The sequence below is a fragment of the Chiloscyllium punctatum genome, chromosome 42, assembly GCF_047496795.1.
Source record: "Chiloscyllium punctatum isolate Juve2018m chromosome 42, sChiPun1.3, whole genome shotgun sequence".
Classification (NCBI taxonomy): Eukaryota; Metazoa; Chordata; class Chondrichthyes; order Orectolobiformes; family Hemiscylliidae; genus Chiloscyllium; species Chiloscyllium punctatum.
The window spans coordinates 3,384,259-3,405,112 of record NC_092780.1 but is presented as its reverse complement, the minus strand read 5'-3'; the positions used below and the strand labels follow the sequence as shown (position 1 = coordinate 3,405,112).

Sequence of the window (20,854 nt, the reverse complement as noted above, 5' to 3'; positions counted from 1 at the left end):
TGGCGAACATCAGGAAATTAAATAATGTGCTTATGTCACTTGGGTGATGCACATTCTCGGACATCTACGAAGAAATGCCAATCGAAGGGCTGGAGGTTGAACCAAACAAAAGTCTTTCAGAAGGTAGCATACTCCTCAGGCTCGTCATCATAATTATTAGTAGTTTCTTACCGCCAGTGTTTGTATGTGAAGGGGATGTGTTTTCTTATTCTGCGATTGACCCAATTTAATTAACTAATTAAATAAATAAATACTTCTAATCATACACTTGCTTCCAAGTTTAAAAAATTGCAATATCTCACTGCACTCCCTCCTTTGCTCACTATGATGCACCCAATCAAATGCAATTCGAATATACTAATGTATCACTCTTTTAGAAGTCCTGCAGTTTCTTAGATGAGCTCCAGCTTTGGATGAAATTAGGGTCTTATAAAGCAGTAAACTGAGGTTTCTTGTAATGAGGAAGAGAGTATGACTAGGACACGTGGATGACTTAGATGCTTCAAATTGTTCCTCCAGGCTACAAACTCTGCAGCAAGAATTAAATGAACTTGAAGTTAGAACTGATTGGGGAGAGTCCTTGTCCATTCTCAAGATGTCCTTGTTTATTACCTTGACAATTAGTTGAACTAGTCGAGAGCCTTTCTGATAGAACTTGGTCTGCGAGCAGCTTCTTGCTGAAATTTAAAAGTAAACACCAACTCTGGCTGTGTCACTACATGACGCCCTTTTCCAAAATCAGTTGGGTTAGTCCCTTGATCCCGTGTTACAATGTTCATATTTCAAGAGTTTGAGACAGCCAGGGTCTTTGTATTTGAATGATCAATTCGATTTGAAATTATTTTGTGAATGCCTGTTAGGAAAAGGTATGTAGTCATCATCAGTTGGATGGTTCATTTAGTTCTTTCTGGACACAGGTGCACAAAAAAAAGTCAGGTGAACCTTAGATTGTCAGCTTTTTGCAGCTTTCAGTGGTCAGTTTTTAAAATATAAAAATTAGTTTAAAATTCAGAATATACTGGGGTATGACAGCAGTTCTGTGACGAATAAACCAGAGAGAGGAGTAGAATTAAATTTCATCTGCAGACTACCAAATATTTATGTATGTGATTCACTCCAGACCTTTCCCATTAATACAAATCTTTGAAAGTGTCTGAGCAAGTTGGGAAGATTGTTTAAAACCACACAGTAAAAGAGATTGAGAGTTCCCTATCCTGTTATTATCACTGCTTAGGCCTCAGCCGGAGGGCAATGTCCAGCCCATTTTTGTAACTCAGTTTCTCCCTCCATAGATGCTGCCAGACCTGCTGAGATTTCCCAGCACTTTCTCTCTTTATGCCATAGATGAGTAACCTCAGTTAATATGGAAAGACAGGAGAAACTGGCATCACAAGACCGTAAGACAAAGAAGTGCAAGTCGGCCATTCAGCCCATTGAATCTGCTTAGCCATCCAAAGAATCATGGCTGCTCTGATAATCCTCAAATGCACTTTCCTGCCTTTGACCCATAGTCTTTGATTTTCCTTACTCATTAAAATTCTATCTCTATCAGACTTGAATATTCTTAATGACACGGTCTGTGGTAAAAATAATTCCACACATTCATTGCCCTCAGAGAAGAAATTCCTCCTCTTCTAAATGGGTCACCCCTTATTGTGAGATTATTCCCTCTAATCCTAGACTCTCCTATAATGGAAGCACCTCTCAAGATCTACCTGTCAGGTCCCCTAAGAATCTTCTATGTTTCAATAAGGTCACCTTTCATTCTTCTAAACTCCAATTAGCACAGGCCCAACCTACTCAGTCTGTCCTCATAGGACAGTACCTCCACATCTAGGTTCAACCTGGTGAACATTCCCTGGACTGACTCTAATGCCGGTGTATCTTTCCTTAGATAAGGAGCCCAAAACTGTTCATGGTATTCCAGATGTGGTTTGCCTCGTGCTTTGTTTAGTTTACGAAAGTAAGGATTGTTCAGAGTGTATGAGAAGTGTCCAAAATAAGGAAGCTTTTGCTGCAGTAAATAGGGAGTAATCTCTGAGACAGAAGAGTCAGTAACCAGAGAATTCTGATTAAAGGTGAAAACTAAAAGACCAAAGGTAAAATGAGGAAACGTAGAGTTATAGAGTCATAGAAATGTACAGCATGGAAACAGACCCTTCAGTCTAACTCATCCATGCTGACCAGATATCCTAAATTAATCTAGTCCCGTTTGCCAGCATTTAGCCCATATCCCTCTAAACCCTTCCTATTCATATACCCATCCAGATGTCTTTTAAATGTTGTAATTGTAGCAGCCTCCACCACTTCCTCTGGCAGCTCACTCCATACACGCACCACCCTTTGCACAAAAATGTTGCCCTTGGGTCCCTTTTATATCTTTCCCCTTACCATACCTCCTTTACTCATATCCAAATCATTTATGTGGATGTGCAGATTAGGTGGATTGGCCATGCGAATTTGCCCTTAGTGTCCAGGGATGTGAGGAGTAGGTGGGTTAGCCATGGTAAATGCAGTGTTATGGGGATAGGGTTGGGGGTGGTTTGGATGTGATTCTCATTGGAGGGTCAGTGTGCACTCGATGGGTTGAATGGCATGCTTCCACGCTATGATTTGCAGTTCAAAGAGGACACAGCAGGGGATTCCAGCTAAATTAGACTTCACTGATAGAAAGCCAGCACAGGAGTGATGGGCCGAGTGGCCTTTATCTGTTTTGTATGATTCCATAATTATTTAATTTGTACTTTTAAAGTTACAGCCCTCCACCTCTCAGTTTTCTCCTTCCTCTATGAAGGTGCTTTCACTAGATCCCTTTCACCATGAAAATGTTGGGACCCATTTTCAGAGCAAGAGGGAGTGGTGTGAGTTAAAAGGGCAAGTCGTTTCTTTTATTCTCATACAGGACGTGGGCAGAAGCTGGTCTTGCTGTTTTGTTGGCCATTGCAAATGGTTTGAGTTGAATGGCTTGCTCACACATTTAGCCAGACTGGGTAAGAAGAACATCCTTAAAGGTCATTGTGGAATTCATTGCCACAGAGTGCAGTGGAGGCCAGGACGCTAAATGTCTTCAAGGCAGAGATTGATAGATTCTTGTTGTCTCGAGGAATTAAGGGCTACGGGGAGAATGCGGATAAGTGGAGTTGAAATGCCCATCAGCCATGATTGAATGGCGGAGTGGACTCGATGGGCCGAATTGCCTTACTTCCACTCCTCTGTCTTATGGTCTTATGGTCATTTGTGAACAGTGGCTCATCAGTGCAAATAATGTGAGTTTCACTGTCATCGTTACCACCTTTCAATTCCACAGTTTTATTAAATGAATTTAAGTTCCTCTCACTGGTGTTTGGGGCTCCAATAACTGCCAAATTGGAAAGAACTGACAGCCCCATGGACTGGAGGGTGGAGGGTGGAGGGGGGAGTAGATGTGGTGACAGAAAATGCAACAGGAAAAGCTAAAAGAAAGGGAAGGAATGGGAGTGAGTCCACAATCTGAAGGTGCTGAGCTCAATATTAAGTCCAGAAGCCTATAAACTGCCTGTCTGTTGTTCCTCCAGTTTACACTGTCATTTGCTGGAGCATTGCAACATGCTGAAGATGGACAAGTAGGCATGTGAGCAGGGTGCTGTATTAAAATGACAAGCTATGGGAAGGGTGAGTGTTCGGCTGTTTTTGTGTGGAAGACAAGCAGGAGGCTGGGGGAACACAGCGAGGCAGGCAGCATCAGGAGGGACAGGCAGGAGGCCGGGGGAACACAGCAAGGCAGGCAGCATCAGGAGGGACAGGCAGGAGGCTGGGGGAACACAGCAAGGCAGGGGGCTGGGGGAACACAACAAGGCAGGGGCTGGGGGAACACAGCAAGGCAGGAGGCTGAGGGAACACAGCAAGGCAGGGGGCTGGGGGAACACAACAAGGCAGGGGCTGGGGGAACACAGCAAGGCAGGAGGCTGAGGGAACACAGCAAGCCAGGCAGCATCAGGAGGGACAGGCAGGAGGCTGGGGGAACACAGCAAGGCAGGCAGCATCAGGAGGGACAGGCAGGGGGCTGGGGGAACACAGCAAGGCAGGCAGCATCAGGAGGGACAGGCAGGAGGCTGGGGAACACAGCAAGGCAGGCAGCATCAGGAGGGACAGGCAGGAGGCTGGGGAACACAGCAAGGCAGGCAGCATCAGGAGGGATAGGCAGGAGGCTGGGGGAACACAGCAAGGCAGGCAGCATCAGGAGGTGGAGAAGTCAACGTTTCAGGTGTAACTCTTCTTCAGGACTGGGGGTTGGTGTAGGGGGAGTTGTAGATAAAGGTGGGGGGGGTCAGCGGGGTAGGGGTAGGTGAACACAGGTAGAGGGTACGATCTGGTTGGTCGATGGGAGGAATGAATCCATTTGGTAGCTGGGAGGAAGGGTCAGTCAGAGGACTCGAAGGGAGAGGCAGAGGTTGGGAAAGGAGGTTATTTGAAATTGGAGAACTTTTGTCTCTAACCATGTTTATGTATGGAAGCATTATGATCGTAGAGCCATAGAGGTCTACAGCTCAGAAAAAGGCTTTTCATTCCATCAAGTTACACTGGTCAAAAACAACCATCTAACTACCGTACTCTAATTCTACTTTCTAGCACTTGTCCTATAGTCTTGTCCTTGTCCTATAGCCTTGTCTTATCGCCTTGTTATAGCCTTGTCCTTTAGCCTTATCATATCACCTTGTCTCATAATCTTATTTTAGCCGTATCCTTGTCATATTGTCTTGTTATAGCCTTATCCTAGCCTTGTGTGTCTTGGCACAGCTACAGACTTCAATGTGATGAGGGTTTCTGTCTCTACTACCATTACAGACAGTGCAATCACCCTGTTTCCCCCCCCGCCAATCTTATTCACACACAACTAAAGGCAGTTATTGAACAGTGCCCCAGTCAGATTCCTCCTCATTTATACAGGACTGAAAACCCTGCATTTATGTAGTGCTTTTGATTGAGTCAAAGCAGGCAGCTCATATGAATCTTATCAAAGTGAAACGTGGGGAACTATTGTATTATGACAAAGCATAGTCAAAAAGATTGGTTTTAAGAGGTGGAGATACTTTGGTCAGGGGGTCTGGAGTCTAAAATTCCAGAAACAAATGCAAATTACTTAATCTGGTTTCCGCAGCTCTCCTTGCTCCCACCCCCAGTCCTGAAGAAGAGTTACACCGGAACGTTGACTTCTTCACCTCCTGATGCTGCCTGGCTTGCTGTGTTCTTCCAGCCCCCTGCCTGTCCCTCCTGATGCTGCCTGCCTTGCTGTGTTCCCCCAGCCTCCTGCCTGTCCCTCCTGATGCTGCCTGCCTTGCTGTGTTCCCCCAGCCTCCTGCCTGTCCCTCCTGATGCTGCCTGCCTTGTTGTGTTCCTCCAGCCTCCTGCCTGTCCCTCCTGATGCTGCCTGCCTTGCTGTGTTCCCCCAGCCTCCTGCCTCTCCCTCCTGATGCTGCCTGCCTTGCTGTGTTCTTCCAGCCCCCTGCCTGTATACCTTAGATTCCAGCAACTGCAGTTTTTTTTGTTGCTTCCATTAATTTGAGGCTGACAGACAGACCTTTCGGCCCATTGTTCCCTGTGCTGGCCCTGTGAAAGAGCCAGACAAATAATTCCACTCTCCCCCCTCCACATTGCTCTATACATTCTTCTCCCTTTGAGGAGTTTATTCGCTCATTTTTGAAAGTTACTATAGAATCTGTTCCCATCTCCTTCTCTGGCTCACATTCTGTATTTTTTTAATATACCTATTAATAATTGCAATTTTTTGGCGAATGATCCCGTTAAAACCTTTACCAAGACATACAGCCTTGCTAGACCGGGATTTAATTTTGATTAATAACAGAGTGATGCATTAGAGGCGACAAACATTCGCTTCTCCCCCAGTGTGTTTCTGTTAGAGGTCATGATTTGAAGATGCCGGTGTTGGACTGGGTTGTACAAAGTTAAAAATCACACAACACCAGGTTATAGTCCAACAGGTTTAATTGGAAGCACTAGCTTTCGGAGCGTCGCTCCTTCATTACCTGATGAAGGAGCAGTGCTCCAAAAGCTGGTGCTTCCAATTAAACCTGTTGGACTATAACCTGGTATTGCATGATTTTTAACTCTGTTCAAGGTGCAATTTGCTTTGGTGATGATTGTTCTCCCTCTGGGTTTGTGATTGGCAGCTGTCCCTTCCAAAGCAATTGTAGATTGACAAACAAGAGCCCCCTCCCTGCACCGTTAACAAATGGGGATGGACAATGTGTTTGACATGTTCTGACCTATGTGTCAGAGTCATGGTGAGCTGCTGGGATGCGCTAGGTGGTGCAGCCAGCCTGGAGTTGACTCTGAATGGCTCACCCTCGGCTGTCTGCGTCAGAGTCAGCTCCTGTGTACACCGGGCAGGTCACAGGCAGAGAGAAACGCCAGCATTGAGGCAGTAGGGGAGAGGAAGGGGAGAGCAGGATCAGGAGGAAGGGGAAGGAGGAGATATGCAGCGGAGAGGAGAGGCCACGTGGGCAATTTGACTTTTCCAAAGCTCCGGTGTTTGGTCCTCCCTGGCAGTAGGACAGTGAGTGCACTTCCACCTGCAGATTATAGAGCTCAAGAACTCAGCAAGGTGCTGACAGGTAAAAGGACAAGACAGGAGCACGAACGCCCCCATCTGTCACTGAATTTACAAACCCAATAGAAGGCAGGTTTCAGCTATGGGTCAGCAGGTTTAATTCAGTGGATTTAGTTGCACAGAGAGTTTCACTGAACTGTATCTGGAGTTAGTGCATTCAGTGTCCAGCACTGGTTCACTTGTTTGTCTGGGGTTAAGTTATAAGGACAGGTCGATAGACTAGACTTGGACTCTCTTGATGGAAAAACTGAGGACTGCAGGTGCTGGAGATCAGAGTCGAAAAGTGTGGTCCTGGAAAGCTCAGCAGGTCAGGCAGCATCGGAGGAGCAGGAGAGTCGATGTTTCGGGAATAAGCCCTTCATCAGGAATGAGAATTAGTGGGTAGAAGGTGAGAACCGAGGGGAGGTTCTATCCTTGTTGCAGTTGGAGGGGTGTGGTTCAAGGGCGGAGGTGCAGGAAGTGGAGGAGATGTGCTGGAGAGTATTGTTGATCACGTGGGAGGGGAAATTGTCATCCTTGCAGTAGGGGGCCACCTGGGATGTCCTGGAGGGGAATTGCTCCTCCTGGGAGCAGATACGGTGGAGGCGGAGGAATTGCGAGTAAGGGATAACATTTTTACAGGAGGAGGAATGGGAGGAGGTGTAGACCAGGTAGCTGTGGGAGTTGCTGGGTTTGAAGTAGATGTCCATTTTGAGTTTGCTGAAAATGGAGTTGGAGAGTTCCAGGAGGGGGTGGGAGGTGACGAAGATCGTCCAGGTGAACTTGGGGTCAGGGTGGAAGATGTTCGTGAAGTTGATGAACTATTCAGCCCTCTCGTGGGAGCACGAGGTGTCGCCAATATAGTCATCACTGTAATAGAGAAAAAGTTGGGTGTTGGTGCCCGTGTCGCTGTGGAAGATGTTCCACGTATCCAACGAAGAGGCAGCTATCCTTTGGTCTGCATTCCGCAGAGATCATTCTGTCCACGACTCCCTCGTTAGGTCCACGCTCCCTCCCACCAACCCACCTTCCACTCCCAGCACCTTCCCTTGCTGCCACAAAAAGTATAAAACCTGTGCCCACACCTCCCCCCTCACCTCTGTCCATGACCCCAAAGGATCCTTCCACATCTGGTAGAGACTTTTCTGCACATCCAAACACCTTATCTACTGTGTCTGTTGCTCTCAATGTGGTCTCCTCTACATTGGGGAGACAGAACTTCAACTTGTGGAACATTTCAGGGAACATCTCTGGGACACGCACCAAACAAACCCACTGCCCTGTGGCTGACCATATCAACTCTGTCTCCCACTCCACCAAGGATATGCAAGTCCTGGACCTCCCCCATTGCCAAATCCAAGCCTCCCAATGCCTGGAGGAAGAACACCTCATCTTCTGCCTTGGGACCCTCCAACCACATGGCATCAACATCAATTTCACCAGGTTCCTCATCTCCCCTCCCTCACCTCAACCCAAATCCAACCCTCCACCACCCTCTTGACCTGTCCTACCTGTCCATTTTCCTTCCCACCTATCCACTCCACCCTCCGCTCTGACCTATCACCATCACGTCCCACGTGCATTTACCTATCACATTCCCAGCTACCTTCCCCCAAGGCCCACCCCCACCCTCCGATTTATCTCTCAGTCCCCTGACATCCCCCCACCCCCACATTCCTGATGAAGGGTTTATGCCCAAAACATCAACTCTCCTACTCCTCGGATTTTGCCTGACCCGCTGTGCTTTTCCAGTGCCACACTTTTTGACACCAATCCCTGGAATGAGCAGTATGCATTCTGAGGAAAGAGGTAGGCAGGGCTGGGCCTACATCCTTGTGGGTTTAGAACAGTTTAGCAATTTGCAGGTGCGATTCTGCAAGTTCCAATTCGTCACAATTACTCTTGCTATCATTCCAACAGCCTCTTGCTATTTGTTCACGAGCTGGTGGTTTAGGGATACACTGCTGGGACCCAGGATCCTTTTCAACTTTGAGTGTTTTTGGAGATGACTGATGAAGGGCTTATGCCCAAAACATCAATTCTCCTGCTCCTCGGGTGCTGCCTGACCTGCTGTGCTTTTCCAGCATCACACCCTCGACTCCGATCTCCAGCATCTGCGGTCCCCACTTTCTCCAGAGTTTTTTAGAGTTAAGCATTGAGCACCAAGAATTCTATTCTTCCCAGGCCTTTCAGATCTGATTATTCCTGCATCATTAACTGTTGGAAGTCTAAAAGCTGATAGCAGTGAGCTGAGGGTAACAGGGCATCTGGGACTCGGTGATCAGTGGGTTGATGGTCTCTCATCTTAACCTGTGAATCAGAATTGGGCTGAAAACTGAACAAAAGAACAGTAAATGTGATGAGTTAGATCAGGTGCAGAAAGAGAGAGAAAGGAAGAATGAGTGAAAAAAAAATCAATTTTTAATTTACAAATCTGGGGGAACCAAGCTACTGTCTGGCTATACTATCAAGGTATAGAATTATCAGCTTCTCCACTAACCCCCATCAAACACTCCCAGGACAGGAACAGCATAGGGTTAGGTACAGAGTAAAGCTACCTCTATATTGTCCTCAACAAATACTCCCAGGATGGGGACAACACAGGTTTAGATACATGAAGTCCCTTTATCCAATCTTTCAAATTGAAAGTAAAGCTCCCTTGACCGTGTCCCAATATACTCTCCCTGGACAGATACATCTAGGGCAAAAACAGCAATTACTGTGGGAGAGAAATCAGAGTTAACGTTTTGGGTGCAGTCACCCTTCTTTGTTAACGGATTTTTCTCCACAATTGTTGCCAAACCTGCTGAGGTTTTTTAGCAATTTCTGTTTTTGATTCAGATTTCCAGTGTCTGCAGTTCTTTTGGTTTTAGGGACATTTGGGGAGTGGATTCTGAGATTACGATGCTCTCGTACTGTCTAAGTGCCAAAAGAGAGTGTAGTGATTCACCCGGACAAATTCTCCCCTCCAATGCTCGGGTAATTGAGTGTCCACAGGAGACCAGTCAGCCCATCATGTACAGCCTATTTCTTTGAGAGAAGTCACCAAAACTAATCCCATGGCCACGCATCGTCCTTGCAGTCAGCATCTTCCTTCAGTTTAAATATTTATTTAACTTTTTCTTTTGAAGGTTGTTGTAGTCTCTGCTTCATTTGGAAAGCAGGGTCTGTTTATTCACTGCTCTCATTCCTCTGAGCTAGAGGCTGGCGATTACTGTTCCCAAAAACCAGAAACTTGAGCAGATACTTCAGGCCAATTCTCTGATGCACTAAAGCCCCATCTGTTCTGTGAGATGGATTTTTAAGATCCTATCATTCTTTCAAGGGATGCAGCCATCATTGGCAAGATCAACTTTTGTTACCCATTTGTAATTACCCTAGAACTAAGTGGCTTCTTAGGCCATTTCATAATCAACCACATTACTATAGTTATCAGGTAATGATAGCAGATTTTCTGCTGTAAGGGGCATTAACGAATCAGTTGGGTTTTTACATCAAACAATGATCATTTTCTGATCGCCTTTACTGAGTTAGTTCTCAATTCCGTATTTATCCATTGAATTGCTGGGGTGGGATTTGAACCAGTAGCTCCAGGGCATTAAGCTGCCTTACTGATCCTGTGATATTCTCACTAGACCACCCACTCCCTGCCTCATAGTGTCTAAAAGATTCCACAGCCAATGATTGTGAACAAGAGCATGGACATTTTCCCTATTGTATTGGTCAATGTTGCAAAGCAAATGTGTTGATGGATATCTCAGTGCTGTCTGTGGAATCTTGTTGTGCACAAAGTGGTTGCCACGTTTCCTACAGGCAACAGTGACAACGTTTCAGGAGTATTTCACTGTTAATGGAGACACTGCAGGATGGCTTGAGGTTGAAAAAGATGCTGGAGAAATGCAAACTTTTTTTTTGTTTGTTCAGACACATCCAAGAAAAAGCATAAATTGAAATTGAATTTATTGTCACGTGTACCGAGGCACAGTGAAAAGCTTTGTCTTGTGAGCAATACAGGAGGATCACAGAGTTAAGTAGCAGAGATAAGTAAATAATAGATAAACAGCAGCAAAAACAAAAACACAGATACAGGCGAATGTTAAGAGTTTGTGAGTCCATTCAGTATTCTAACAACAGTATGGTCGAAGCTCTTTCAAAACTGGCTGGTGCATGTGCTCAGGCTTCTGTACCTTCTCCCTGATGGTAGAGGTTGTAGAAAAACATTGCCAGGGTGAGATGGATCTTTGAGAATGCTGGCGGCCTTTCATTGATAGTGAACCTCTTAGATGGATTCTATAGATGGAAGGTTGGCCTTTGTGATTGTCCGGGCTGAGTTCACCACTGTCTGTAACCGTCTCTGATCTTGAATGGTACAGGTGTCACACCAGGTAGTGATACATCCAGACAGACTATAAAAGTTGGCAAGGGTATTCACTGTCATGCCAAATTTCCGCTGCTGCCTGAGGGAAGAAGGGATGTTGTTGGGCCTTTGTAACCAGTGCGTCCACATGAAGAGTCCAAAAAAGCTTGTTGTGGATGACCACTCCCAGAAGCTTGACACTCTCCACTCATTCCCCCTCTGTGATGTTAATGTGTCGGGGGGGGCATGAGTAACATCCTGCCAAAAGTCAATAATGAGTTCCGTGGTTTTGCCGGCATTGAGAGCTAGGTTGTTCTCAGTGCACCATTTTTCCAGGTCTTCCACCTACCGTCTGTAGTCTGTTTTATTGCAAAGGTCCTGAAGGTCCTGAAGAATCTTGTTGAGCTGCAGTGTCAAACGGAAACACAGGTAAGGGCCAATGTTGGAAATGGGTGGAAGGAGGAGAAGGAGGCCAGTGAGATCATTGCTAATTTGGTTCTGAACTCCATGCAACTGGCTTGGATGTAAATCTTTTTACAACGAGTCATTTTTGGTAGAAAACAATGTTAGATTTAACATGATTAATTGGGTCCCCTTTGGGGGTATTTAGTGGTGTTTATCTGTGTTTTGTTTATATGCTGAAGACCGAGCCCGCTGGTTCCAGCCCTCGCTCTGTTTCCCAGTGAGTCTGTGGTGTCTGTGACTTTACAGACAATGCAGGTGTCACCACCTTGTGGAATAGGGTGGAGCAGGGGGTTTCCTATCCCCTCAGATCTCAGGAAACTCCACCTCTGAGCCATTCCGTAAAGGACAAACTACTGGATGGTTCACCAGTCTGGGCATGTGCTGTTGAGGTATGGTCAGTCAGATCCTCTTTGTTTGGTTCAGGACCCACTGTTAATGCCACCTCTTCATTTGCTCAATCAACTTTCTGTTCTTATTGTAACTCGTTCCAAATGCCCATTACCTGTTACCGTCATAGTCGCTGACCTACACTCACTTCCAAAACTACATCATTAAAATTCTCAACCTTATTTTCAAATTCTTCCTTCCCTCTCTCTATCTGTGCAATATCCACCAAGGAGAAAGTGAGGACTGCAGATGCTGGAGATCAGAGTCGAGAGTGTGATGCTGGAAAAGCACAGCAGGTCAGGCAGCATCCGGGGAGCAGGAGAGTCGAACTTTTTGAGCTCTTCCTGATGAAGAGTTTGTGCTCGAAACATCGAATCTCCACCTACCCGAACAGCCCCGAGATCTCTGCACTCCTCCGTGTACGCGCAATTTTAACCCAAACATCAGAGAGGCTGCAGCGTCTCTGTGCTCTGAAACTCCCTTCCTAAATCTTTTAGCTTCTCCACTCTGCTCTCACTTAAAAAGTTACTGAAAACTCACGTCATTACCTGAGCTTTTGGCCAGCTAGCCCTTGCATCTATTTATATAAGAGCAAATTACTGCAGATGCTGAAAACAAGAAGTGCTAGAGATCACAGTGGGTCAGACAACATCCATGGAGAGAGAGCAAGCTAACATTTGACTCTTCAACTGAGCAGACCTGAAATGTGGAGGGGCAGCATTTATGCGATATTCTGGGGAAGGTGGAGTGCTGGAGGAGAAAGGGTGTTAAGTGATTGGAATGTGAGAATGGCAGAACATGGTGTGTCTAACTGCCAAACTGGGAAGAACAGATTCACCAACACATTCCACCCTGACCTTAAATTTACCTGGACTATCTCTGACACCTCGCTCCCCTTCCTGGATCTCTCCATCTCCATTAGTGACGACCGACTTGACACTGACATTTTTTACAAACCCACTGACTCCCATAGCTACCTGGATTACACCTCTTCCCACCCGATCTCTTGCAAAAATGACATCCCATATTCCCAATTTCTCCGCCTCCGCCGTATCTGCTCCCAGGAGGACCAGTTCCACCACAGAACACACCAGATGGCCTCCTTCTTTAGAGTCCGCAATTTCCCTTCCCACGTGGTTAAAGATGCCCTCCAACACATCTCGTCCACATCCCGCACCTCCGCCCTCAGACCCCACCCCTCCAACCGTAACAAGGACAGAACGCCCCTGGTGCTCACCTTCCACCCTACAAACCTTCGCATCAACCAAATCATCCACCGACATTTCCGCCACCTCCAAAAAGACCCCACCACCAGGGATATATTTCCCTCCCCACCCCTTTCCGCCTTCCGCAAAGACCGTTCCCTCCGTGACTACCTGGTCAGGTCCACACCCCCCTACAACCCACCCTCCCATTCTGGCACTTTCCCCTGCCACCGCAGGAACTGTAAAACCTGTGCCCACACCTCCTCCCTCACCTCTATCCAAGGCCCTAAAGGAGCCTTCCACATCCATTAAAGTTTCACCTGCACATCCACCAATATCATTTATTGTATCCGTTGCTCCCGATGTGGTCTCCTCTACATTGGGGAGACTGGGCGCCTCCTAGCAGAGCGCTTTAGGGAACATCTCCGAGACACCCGCACCAATCAACCAAACCGCCCCGTGGCCCAACATTTCAACTCCCCCTCCCAATCTGCTGAGGATATGGAGATCCTGGGCCTCCTTCACCGCCGCTCCCTCACCACCAGACGCCTGGAGGAAGAACGCCTCATCTTCCGCCTCGGAACACTTCAACCCCAGGGCATCAATGTGGACTTTAACAGCTTCCTCATTTCCCCTTCCCCCACCTCATCCTAGTTTCAAACTTCCAGCTCAGTTACTGTCTCCTTGACTTGTCCGACCTGCCTATCTTCTTTTCCACCTATCCACTCCACCCTCTCCTCCTTGACCTATCACCTTCATCTCCTCCCCCACTCACCCATTGTACTCTATGCTACTCTCTCCCCAGCCCCACCCTCCTCTAGCTTATCTCTCCACGCTTCAGGCTCACTGCCTTTATTCCTGATGAAGGGCTTTTGCCCGAAACGTCGATTTCGCTGCTCGTTGGATGCTGCCTGAACTGCTGTGCTCTTCCAGCACCACTAATCCAGAACAGACAGGCTCACTGGGGTGGGGGAAGGGGAGAGAAGACATGGTGACAGTGAATGATCAAGGAAAACTAAAAGAAAGGGAAGGAATGCGAATGGGTTCACAACCTGAAGGTGTTCAACTCAGAAATAAGTCCAGAAGATTGTAAAGTGCCTCGTCTGAAGATGAGGTATTGTTTCCCAAGTTTGTGCTGTGATTCACTGGAACACTGCAGCATGTTGAGGACAGACACGTGGACATGTGAGTGGGATTATCTGTTTATTTGGCAAAATCTCACTGTTTTAAGGGGGAACAGGGCTGTTGTAGCTCAGAGGTCAAGGCGAGTGTCAAATATATCCAAAAAGGTTGATTCAAAATATCTATAGTTCGGTCTCACTTTTTGTTTGGTAAAGCTTCCATAAAGAGATGTTTTCCTTTGTGAGGTGTGATATAAATATAAGTTGTTGTAAAGAGGCACAATATAAATGCAAGTTGATTTTCTTGTTGACCAGGAAAATGGAAGACCCAAGTGTGAACTGACTCCTGACTCCTGTGTATCTCACCAACAAACTCTCTCAGCTCCCCAGGGACAAATCACAGCTGATGACTTGGAAGCTCCTGGGGTATTTCTTAGTGAAACCGTTAGCTGAGGGAAAACGTCTCACCCGCAACAAGACCACCATGGAGAAACCAAACTGCCTGCCCACTGCACTCACTTATTCCATCAAAGGTGGGGAGATCCCAGTGAGGAGGGGCTGAGGGGACAATGCTGCAGTTTCATTGTATTCCTGCTGGTGGGGCTGCTGAGACCCCTGACCAGCTGCTCCCCCCAGTGGGTACTTGTGGCACTGCAGCATTTTGGAGATTCTAAAATATTAAATGTATGGTGAATACACAGGGATTGGCAGCATCAGCAGAGAGGTCTCTGCATTCTTCTCAATTCTGACGATTTGAGCATCCTTGATTTGAGCCACTTGCAGCGGTGCCTTCAGCTGCCCAGGTCTGAAATTCCCTCCAGCACCTTCTCATTGTCAATTTAAAGCACAAGTTCAGATGTACCTCCCTGACCAAGCTGTTATTCATCTGCCATAATCTCACTTTATGCGGCTGTGCCTAACTGTGCTTGATGATGTTCCTGTGAAGTGCCGAGTAATGGTTGGGCTCTGCTGACGCCTCAGCAGAAGAGCTGGATAGTAAATGTACAGACTTGTATATAGGTAAAATAAATTTTGATGTCTGTATGTAAAGCAATGTGATGTGTGCACAAGAATGGCATGACCAATTGTATAGAGATCCAAATAATTTTATGAATAAAGTATATTTTTGAAATAAAAAAAAGTCTATTTAAATAGACCCATGGAAAAGTTACAGCACAAAAAGCAGGCCATTCAGCCCATCATATCTGTGCAACATGAATAGAAACTCAGAGCAGGAGGATGCCCTTCAAGCGTGATCATGGCCAATCCTCTATCTCTCTGCCAATTCTCACTTTCTGTCCATTCCCCATAGATGCTCTTAAACCACACAGGATAAATGTGGATTTCAACAGCTTCTGCATTTCCCCTCCCTCCACATTACCCAGGTCCCAAGCCTCCAACTCGGTACTGCCCTCTGAACCCGTTCATCACTGCCCCATCTGACCGATCACCCTCTTCCTCACCTTCATCCACTTACCAGCTACCTCCCCCCAACCTCACCCCCCTCCCATTTATCTCTCAGCCCTGACCCACAAGCCTCATTCCTGATGAAGTGCTTATGCCTGAAACATCGATTCTCTTGCTCCTCAGATGCTGCCTGAACTGCTGTGCTTTTCCAGCACAACTCTCTTAACTCTAATCTCCAGCATCTGCAGTCTTCACATTCTCCTATGCTTTTAAACTAGCCTGTTACATTGATGATTCACTCAGAACTTGGAATTATACACAAGGTAGATGAATGGTAAATCTGGAAAAGCGCAGCAGATCAGGCAGCATCCAAGGAACAGGAGAATCAACGTTTCGGGCATAAGCCGTTCTTCAGGAATGAGGAAAGTGTGTCCAGCAGGCTAAAATAAAAGGTAGGGAGGAGGGACTTGGGAGAGGGGCGTTGGAAATGCAATAGGTGGAAGGAGGTCAAGGTGAGGGTGATAGGCCGGAGTGGGGTGGGGGGCTGAGAGGTCAGGAAGAAGATTGCAGGTTAGGAAGGCGGTGCTGAGTTCGAGGGATTTGACTGGGACAAGGTGGGGGGAAAGGGAAATGAGGAAACTGGAGAAATGTGAGTTCATCCCTTGTGGTTGGAGGGTTCCTAGGCGGAAGATGAGGCTCTCTTCCTCCAACCGTCGTGTTGCTATGGTCTGGTGATGGAGGAGTCCAAGGACATGCATGTCCTTGGTGGAGTGGGAGGGGGAGTTGAAGTGTTGAGCCACGGGGTGGTTGGGTTGGTTGGTCCGGGTGTCCCAGAGGTGTTCTCTGAAATGTTCCGCAAATAGGCAGAATGTTTCAGAGAACACCTCTGGGACACCCGGACCAACCAATCCAACCACCCCGTGGCTCAACACTTCAACTCCCCCTCCCACTCCACCAAGGACATGCATGTCCTTGGACTCCTCCATCACCAGACCATAGCAACACGACGGTTGGAGGAAGAGCGCCTCATCTTCCGCCTAGGAACCCTCCAACCACAAAGGATGAACTCACATTTCTCCAGTTTCCTCATTTCCCTTTCCCCCCACCTTGTCTCAGTCAAATCCCTCGAACTCAGCACCGCCTTCCTAACCTGCAATCTTCTTCCTGACCTCTCAGCCCCCCACCCCACTCCGGCCTATCACCCTCACCTTGACCTCCTTCCACCTATCGCATTTCCAACGCCCCTCTCCCAAGTCCCTCCTCCCTACCTTTTATCTTAGCCTGCTGGACACACTTTCCTCATTCCTGAAGAAGGGCTTATGCCTGAAACGTCGATTCTCCTGCTCCTTGGATGCTGCCTGACCTGCTGCGCTTTTCCAGCAACACATTTTCAGCTCTGATCTCCAGCAGCTGCAGTCCTCACTTTCTCCTCGAATGGTAAATCTTAACAGGAACACTTTATTAATGATGTTCACACCTCCACAGCCAGTTCTAGGCTACAGTCATAGAGCCATTGAGATGTACAGCATGGAAACAGATCCTTTGGTCCAACCCGTCCATGCTGACCAGATATCCCAACCCAATCTAGTCCCACCTGCCAGCACCCGGCCCATATCCCTCCAAACCCTTTTTATTCATATACCCATCCAGATGTCTTTTAAATGTTGCAATCGTACTAGCCACCACTTCCTCTGGTAGCTCATTCCATACATGTACCACCATTTGCATGAAAACGTTGCCCCCTCAGGTCTCTTTTATATCTTTCCCCTCTCACCCTAAACTCCCAAGCTCCAAACCCTCAGAATATTCTGGCTAGTTCTCTTAAAAGGCTAGCACCCTCAACTACGTACATAACATAGCCATTCATTCTAATGCCACAAGCCTTTTAAATGAGTTTACAGTTCCTGCCTCAACCACCAAACTAGGTAGAGACTTCCAGCCAATCTCTGGGTGTTTCTCCTCATGCCCATCTAATTTTTCCCCCAATCACCTTAAGCTGTGCCTCTGGTAATTGACTTCACTATTGGAAACAAGTCTTCACTGTTGACTCTATCTCAGGTCCTTATCATTAAATTATTAGACTTCTCGCTGAGCTAGACATGATCCCAGATATGTTCAGTGATCTTGATATTTCCCCACTGACCTGGGCTACTATCCCAAGAGTTAGTGTCCCTCTTTGTGCCTGATGGGTTTGTATTGCTGCCTTTGACAGTGTTACCCAATGGTGTAATTGACACCATCCTCCAGGGGCAGAGAAAAGGGATAGAAACTGATGGAAACTCAGTGTGAAACTGCAAAGTCAGTTTTTCTTAAGGACTGAGCAACCTTGTCAGCAATCAAAGGCAACTTCTGGTGGATTTTTGTTTAGTTGGTGATTTTAGATTGTGACTGAAGATCCTTGTTCATTTTCTCTGAGCCTGGTTCAGAACGGACTGTCCTGGGATACAACTTGCTCCTTCAGTCAATTGTTGATTTGTAAAAAGAGGATTCATTTTTTTAGAGAATATTGAAATTACTTTGCCGTTGAAAAATCACAACCAGTTTCAATATCTTAGGAAATCAACCAGGATTCCTGTTCCGGATCACTGTTCAGTAATCCCTGGGTTAGAGAGAGAGGAGTGTTGGGGAGTGGGAATCAATCAGGATTCCTGTTCCTGATCACTATCCACTTACATTCTGGGTTAGACAGAGAGAGGGGAAATCAGCCAAGGTTCCTGCTACTGATCGCTGTCCAATGATCCCTGGGTTAGAGTGAGAGGGAATGTCAGTGAGAGTTTCTGATCCTGCTTCTGTCCTTTGTCTGATGTCTCCAAGCAGTGTGTGATTGTGTCTCTGGTTCTGGCCTGGTTGGGTACCCATTGAATCTTCTCTCTAGGTTCAAGAGTCATTTGGAGAAGGCAGCGATCTCTTCATCACAGCAGGAGCCAGGAACGTTCGGGGAAGTTGATGGGGATGGTGGTGGAGGTGGATTCTGACATTGAGACATAGATGTTCCAGACTACGTGACCTGTGTGTGGAGAAGGGGATGTAACTTTATTGCAGTGATTAACAGTAAATGTGCCAGTTCCAGAAGGGCAGCGAGGGAGCTGACAGAAAAGATGGAATGAAACTCTTGCCCTGATACAGTACAACAGAGAGTGGGCAGTAAAGGTGATTTGAGATCATTCTCATCAAGCTGCCTTGAAGAAGACCATCTCCAATAAGACTTATTCACCAAGGAGCCACTGATTTTGAACTAGCAAGCTTGTTGCTGGAAAGGGAGAGTATGTTAAATCTGCAAAGGTTATTACTGACTGCAGAAATGGGATAACCTATTGGGACTGAAATGGAGAAATGAATGGGAGAGACTGGAGACTGCATTCCAAATTACACCACTTGAAAAATAAATGGAGAAAGCAAAATTATTGTGAACTTTAATGTTCGTACAATGCTGTTTTTCTCAAAGCTCCATTATACTTAAAATTTTTACATTAGATACTTTCTATATTTTGGTTGTTGAGTGAATTCTACTTCAGGGAAAAGACTGTCTGATGAGATGTATTTCAAACTATATTTTAAAATAAGACTGAATAATTGTGCTTTATTATTTGTTGATTTTACTATTTCTTATAACATTTATTATTTAACCTCTTTTTATTAATTTTCCCACATAACCCTTCCCCCATCCCTCAAGAGACAGTGCTTCATGTTTCACCTCTGTCAGCAACAACAATTTGAATTTACATAGCAGTTTAACAAGAGGAAATATCTGAAATTCTCTGCAATTCTAATACACCTGCATGACCTCAGGATGTCCCAGAGTATTTTTCATCAATGAAGTGAGGTCTTAGAGAATCACAGGCACCATGTAGGAAAAGTGGTAGTCGATGTTCTCACAGTCAACCCTTGCCTCCAGCAGCATCGAGATAATTTTCACTCTTATCTGAACCCACCAATTTTCAAGGTTCTGTGAATTACTTGGCTTTTTATTTATATTCTGAACAGGATGAAAAGTTGGCAGTCACTAGTTTTGGTGCAAAAAATTAAGAGGATGTATTAAGTAACAATAAAGCAATACTTGACAACCAAGTGATAGCTTACCCAAAGACTTTACTCTCTGAAGCCTCTTGGAAACGGGTCAAGACTCCTCCATCTGGTCTGACGTCTGTCTTTGGTTCGGTTTTTTTGGTTATTTAACACTGTGCCATAAGAGGGCCCAGCAGTAATGCTTCATATTTCTATATTTTCCCCCAATCACCTGTGGTTCTATAATTTTTATATAGTGAGACCAAGAAGACACCATTGTGAAAACTCTTTATTTTATATATATTTCTTTCCCTGCACCACCCATGTAGCCAATTGAATCCTTCCTCAGATGCTGCCTGACTGGCTGTGCTTTTCCAGCGCCACACGTTTTGACTCTGACCCTCCAGCATCTGCAGTCCTCACTTTCTCCTAGTTCCAAGGAAAGTCTGTCAGGGGCAATGCTAGCATCAAAAAGTGAAAAATCACACAACATTCAGTTATAGTCCAACAGGTTTATTTGGAAGCACTAGCTTTCAGAGCACTGCTTCTTCGTCAGGTAGCTGTAGAGCAGGACCATAAGACACAGAATCTATAGCAAAAGATAACAGTGTTGTGCAACTGAAATGATATATTTAACAAACCTAGGTTGTTATTAAATCTTTTATCTTTTAGAATGGGTTGCAGGTTTCAGTTCATTAATATGTAAATCTCTGAATTTTTTAAAAGTCACATTCTTGAGATAACCTAAGGTTTTATAAAAAAAATGTGACAGTTCAGCTCAATGTATTAAAGGTATGAGGTCCTGAGTCTGTCTGTATCCAAATCTTGAGTCAGACTGGTTCTATTTCCAAAGTGGAATTTACAAAATATTACATAGATTGACTGCCTGCAGATTGTGTTTTTTTTTGAGCAAAATAGAATGTGTCTGCAAATATAATTCTGCAAATGCAAATTCACCCCCAAGACTTGTGTGTGTGTGTGTGTGTGTGCATGAGAGAGGGAGAGAGAGAGAGAGAGAGAGAGAGAAAGAGTGAGTGTGTGAATGTGAGTGCATGTGTGAGAGTCTGTATTTGCATGTGTGCAAGCTTGGTAAAGTATGTGTGAATGTGATGGAGTATAAGCCTGTGAGAGGGTATGTGCGTGGAGAGAGTGTGGGGGTTGTATGTATGTGAGAGAGAGGGTCTGCATGAGTGTGTGTGTGTGTGTGTATGGATAGTATAGTGGGGTCACGTGTAGTGTGACATGAACCCAAGGTCCCAGTTGAGGCCATCCTCATGGGTACCGAACCTGTGCAATAATCACCAGACGGGGTGTTCCCTCC

The 20,854-nt window shown here is 46.0% G+C and overlaps 1 protein-coding gene across 1 annotated transcript in view; it reads left to right on the top strand.

The window, feature by feature from the left end:
• The first annotated feature begins 52 nt into the window (after positions 1-52).
• sp2 (sp2 transcription factor) overlaps positions 53-20,854 on the top strand; it is a 67,564-nt gene continuing 46,762 nt past the window's right edge. Inside the window, exon 1 of the mRNA XM_072561217.1 lies at positions 53-123. Coding sequence (XP_072417318.1) covers positions 75-123 — 49 coding nt within the window. The 5' untranslated portion in view covers positions 53-74. The remainder of the gene's footprint in view (positions 124-20,854) is intronic.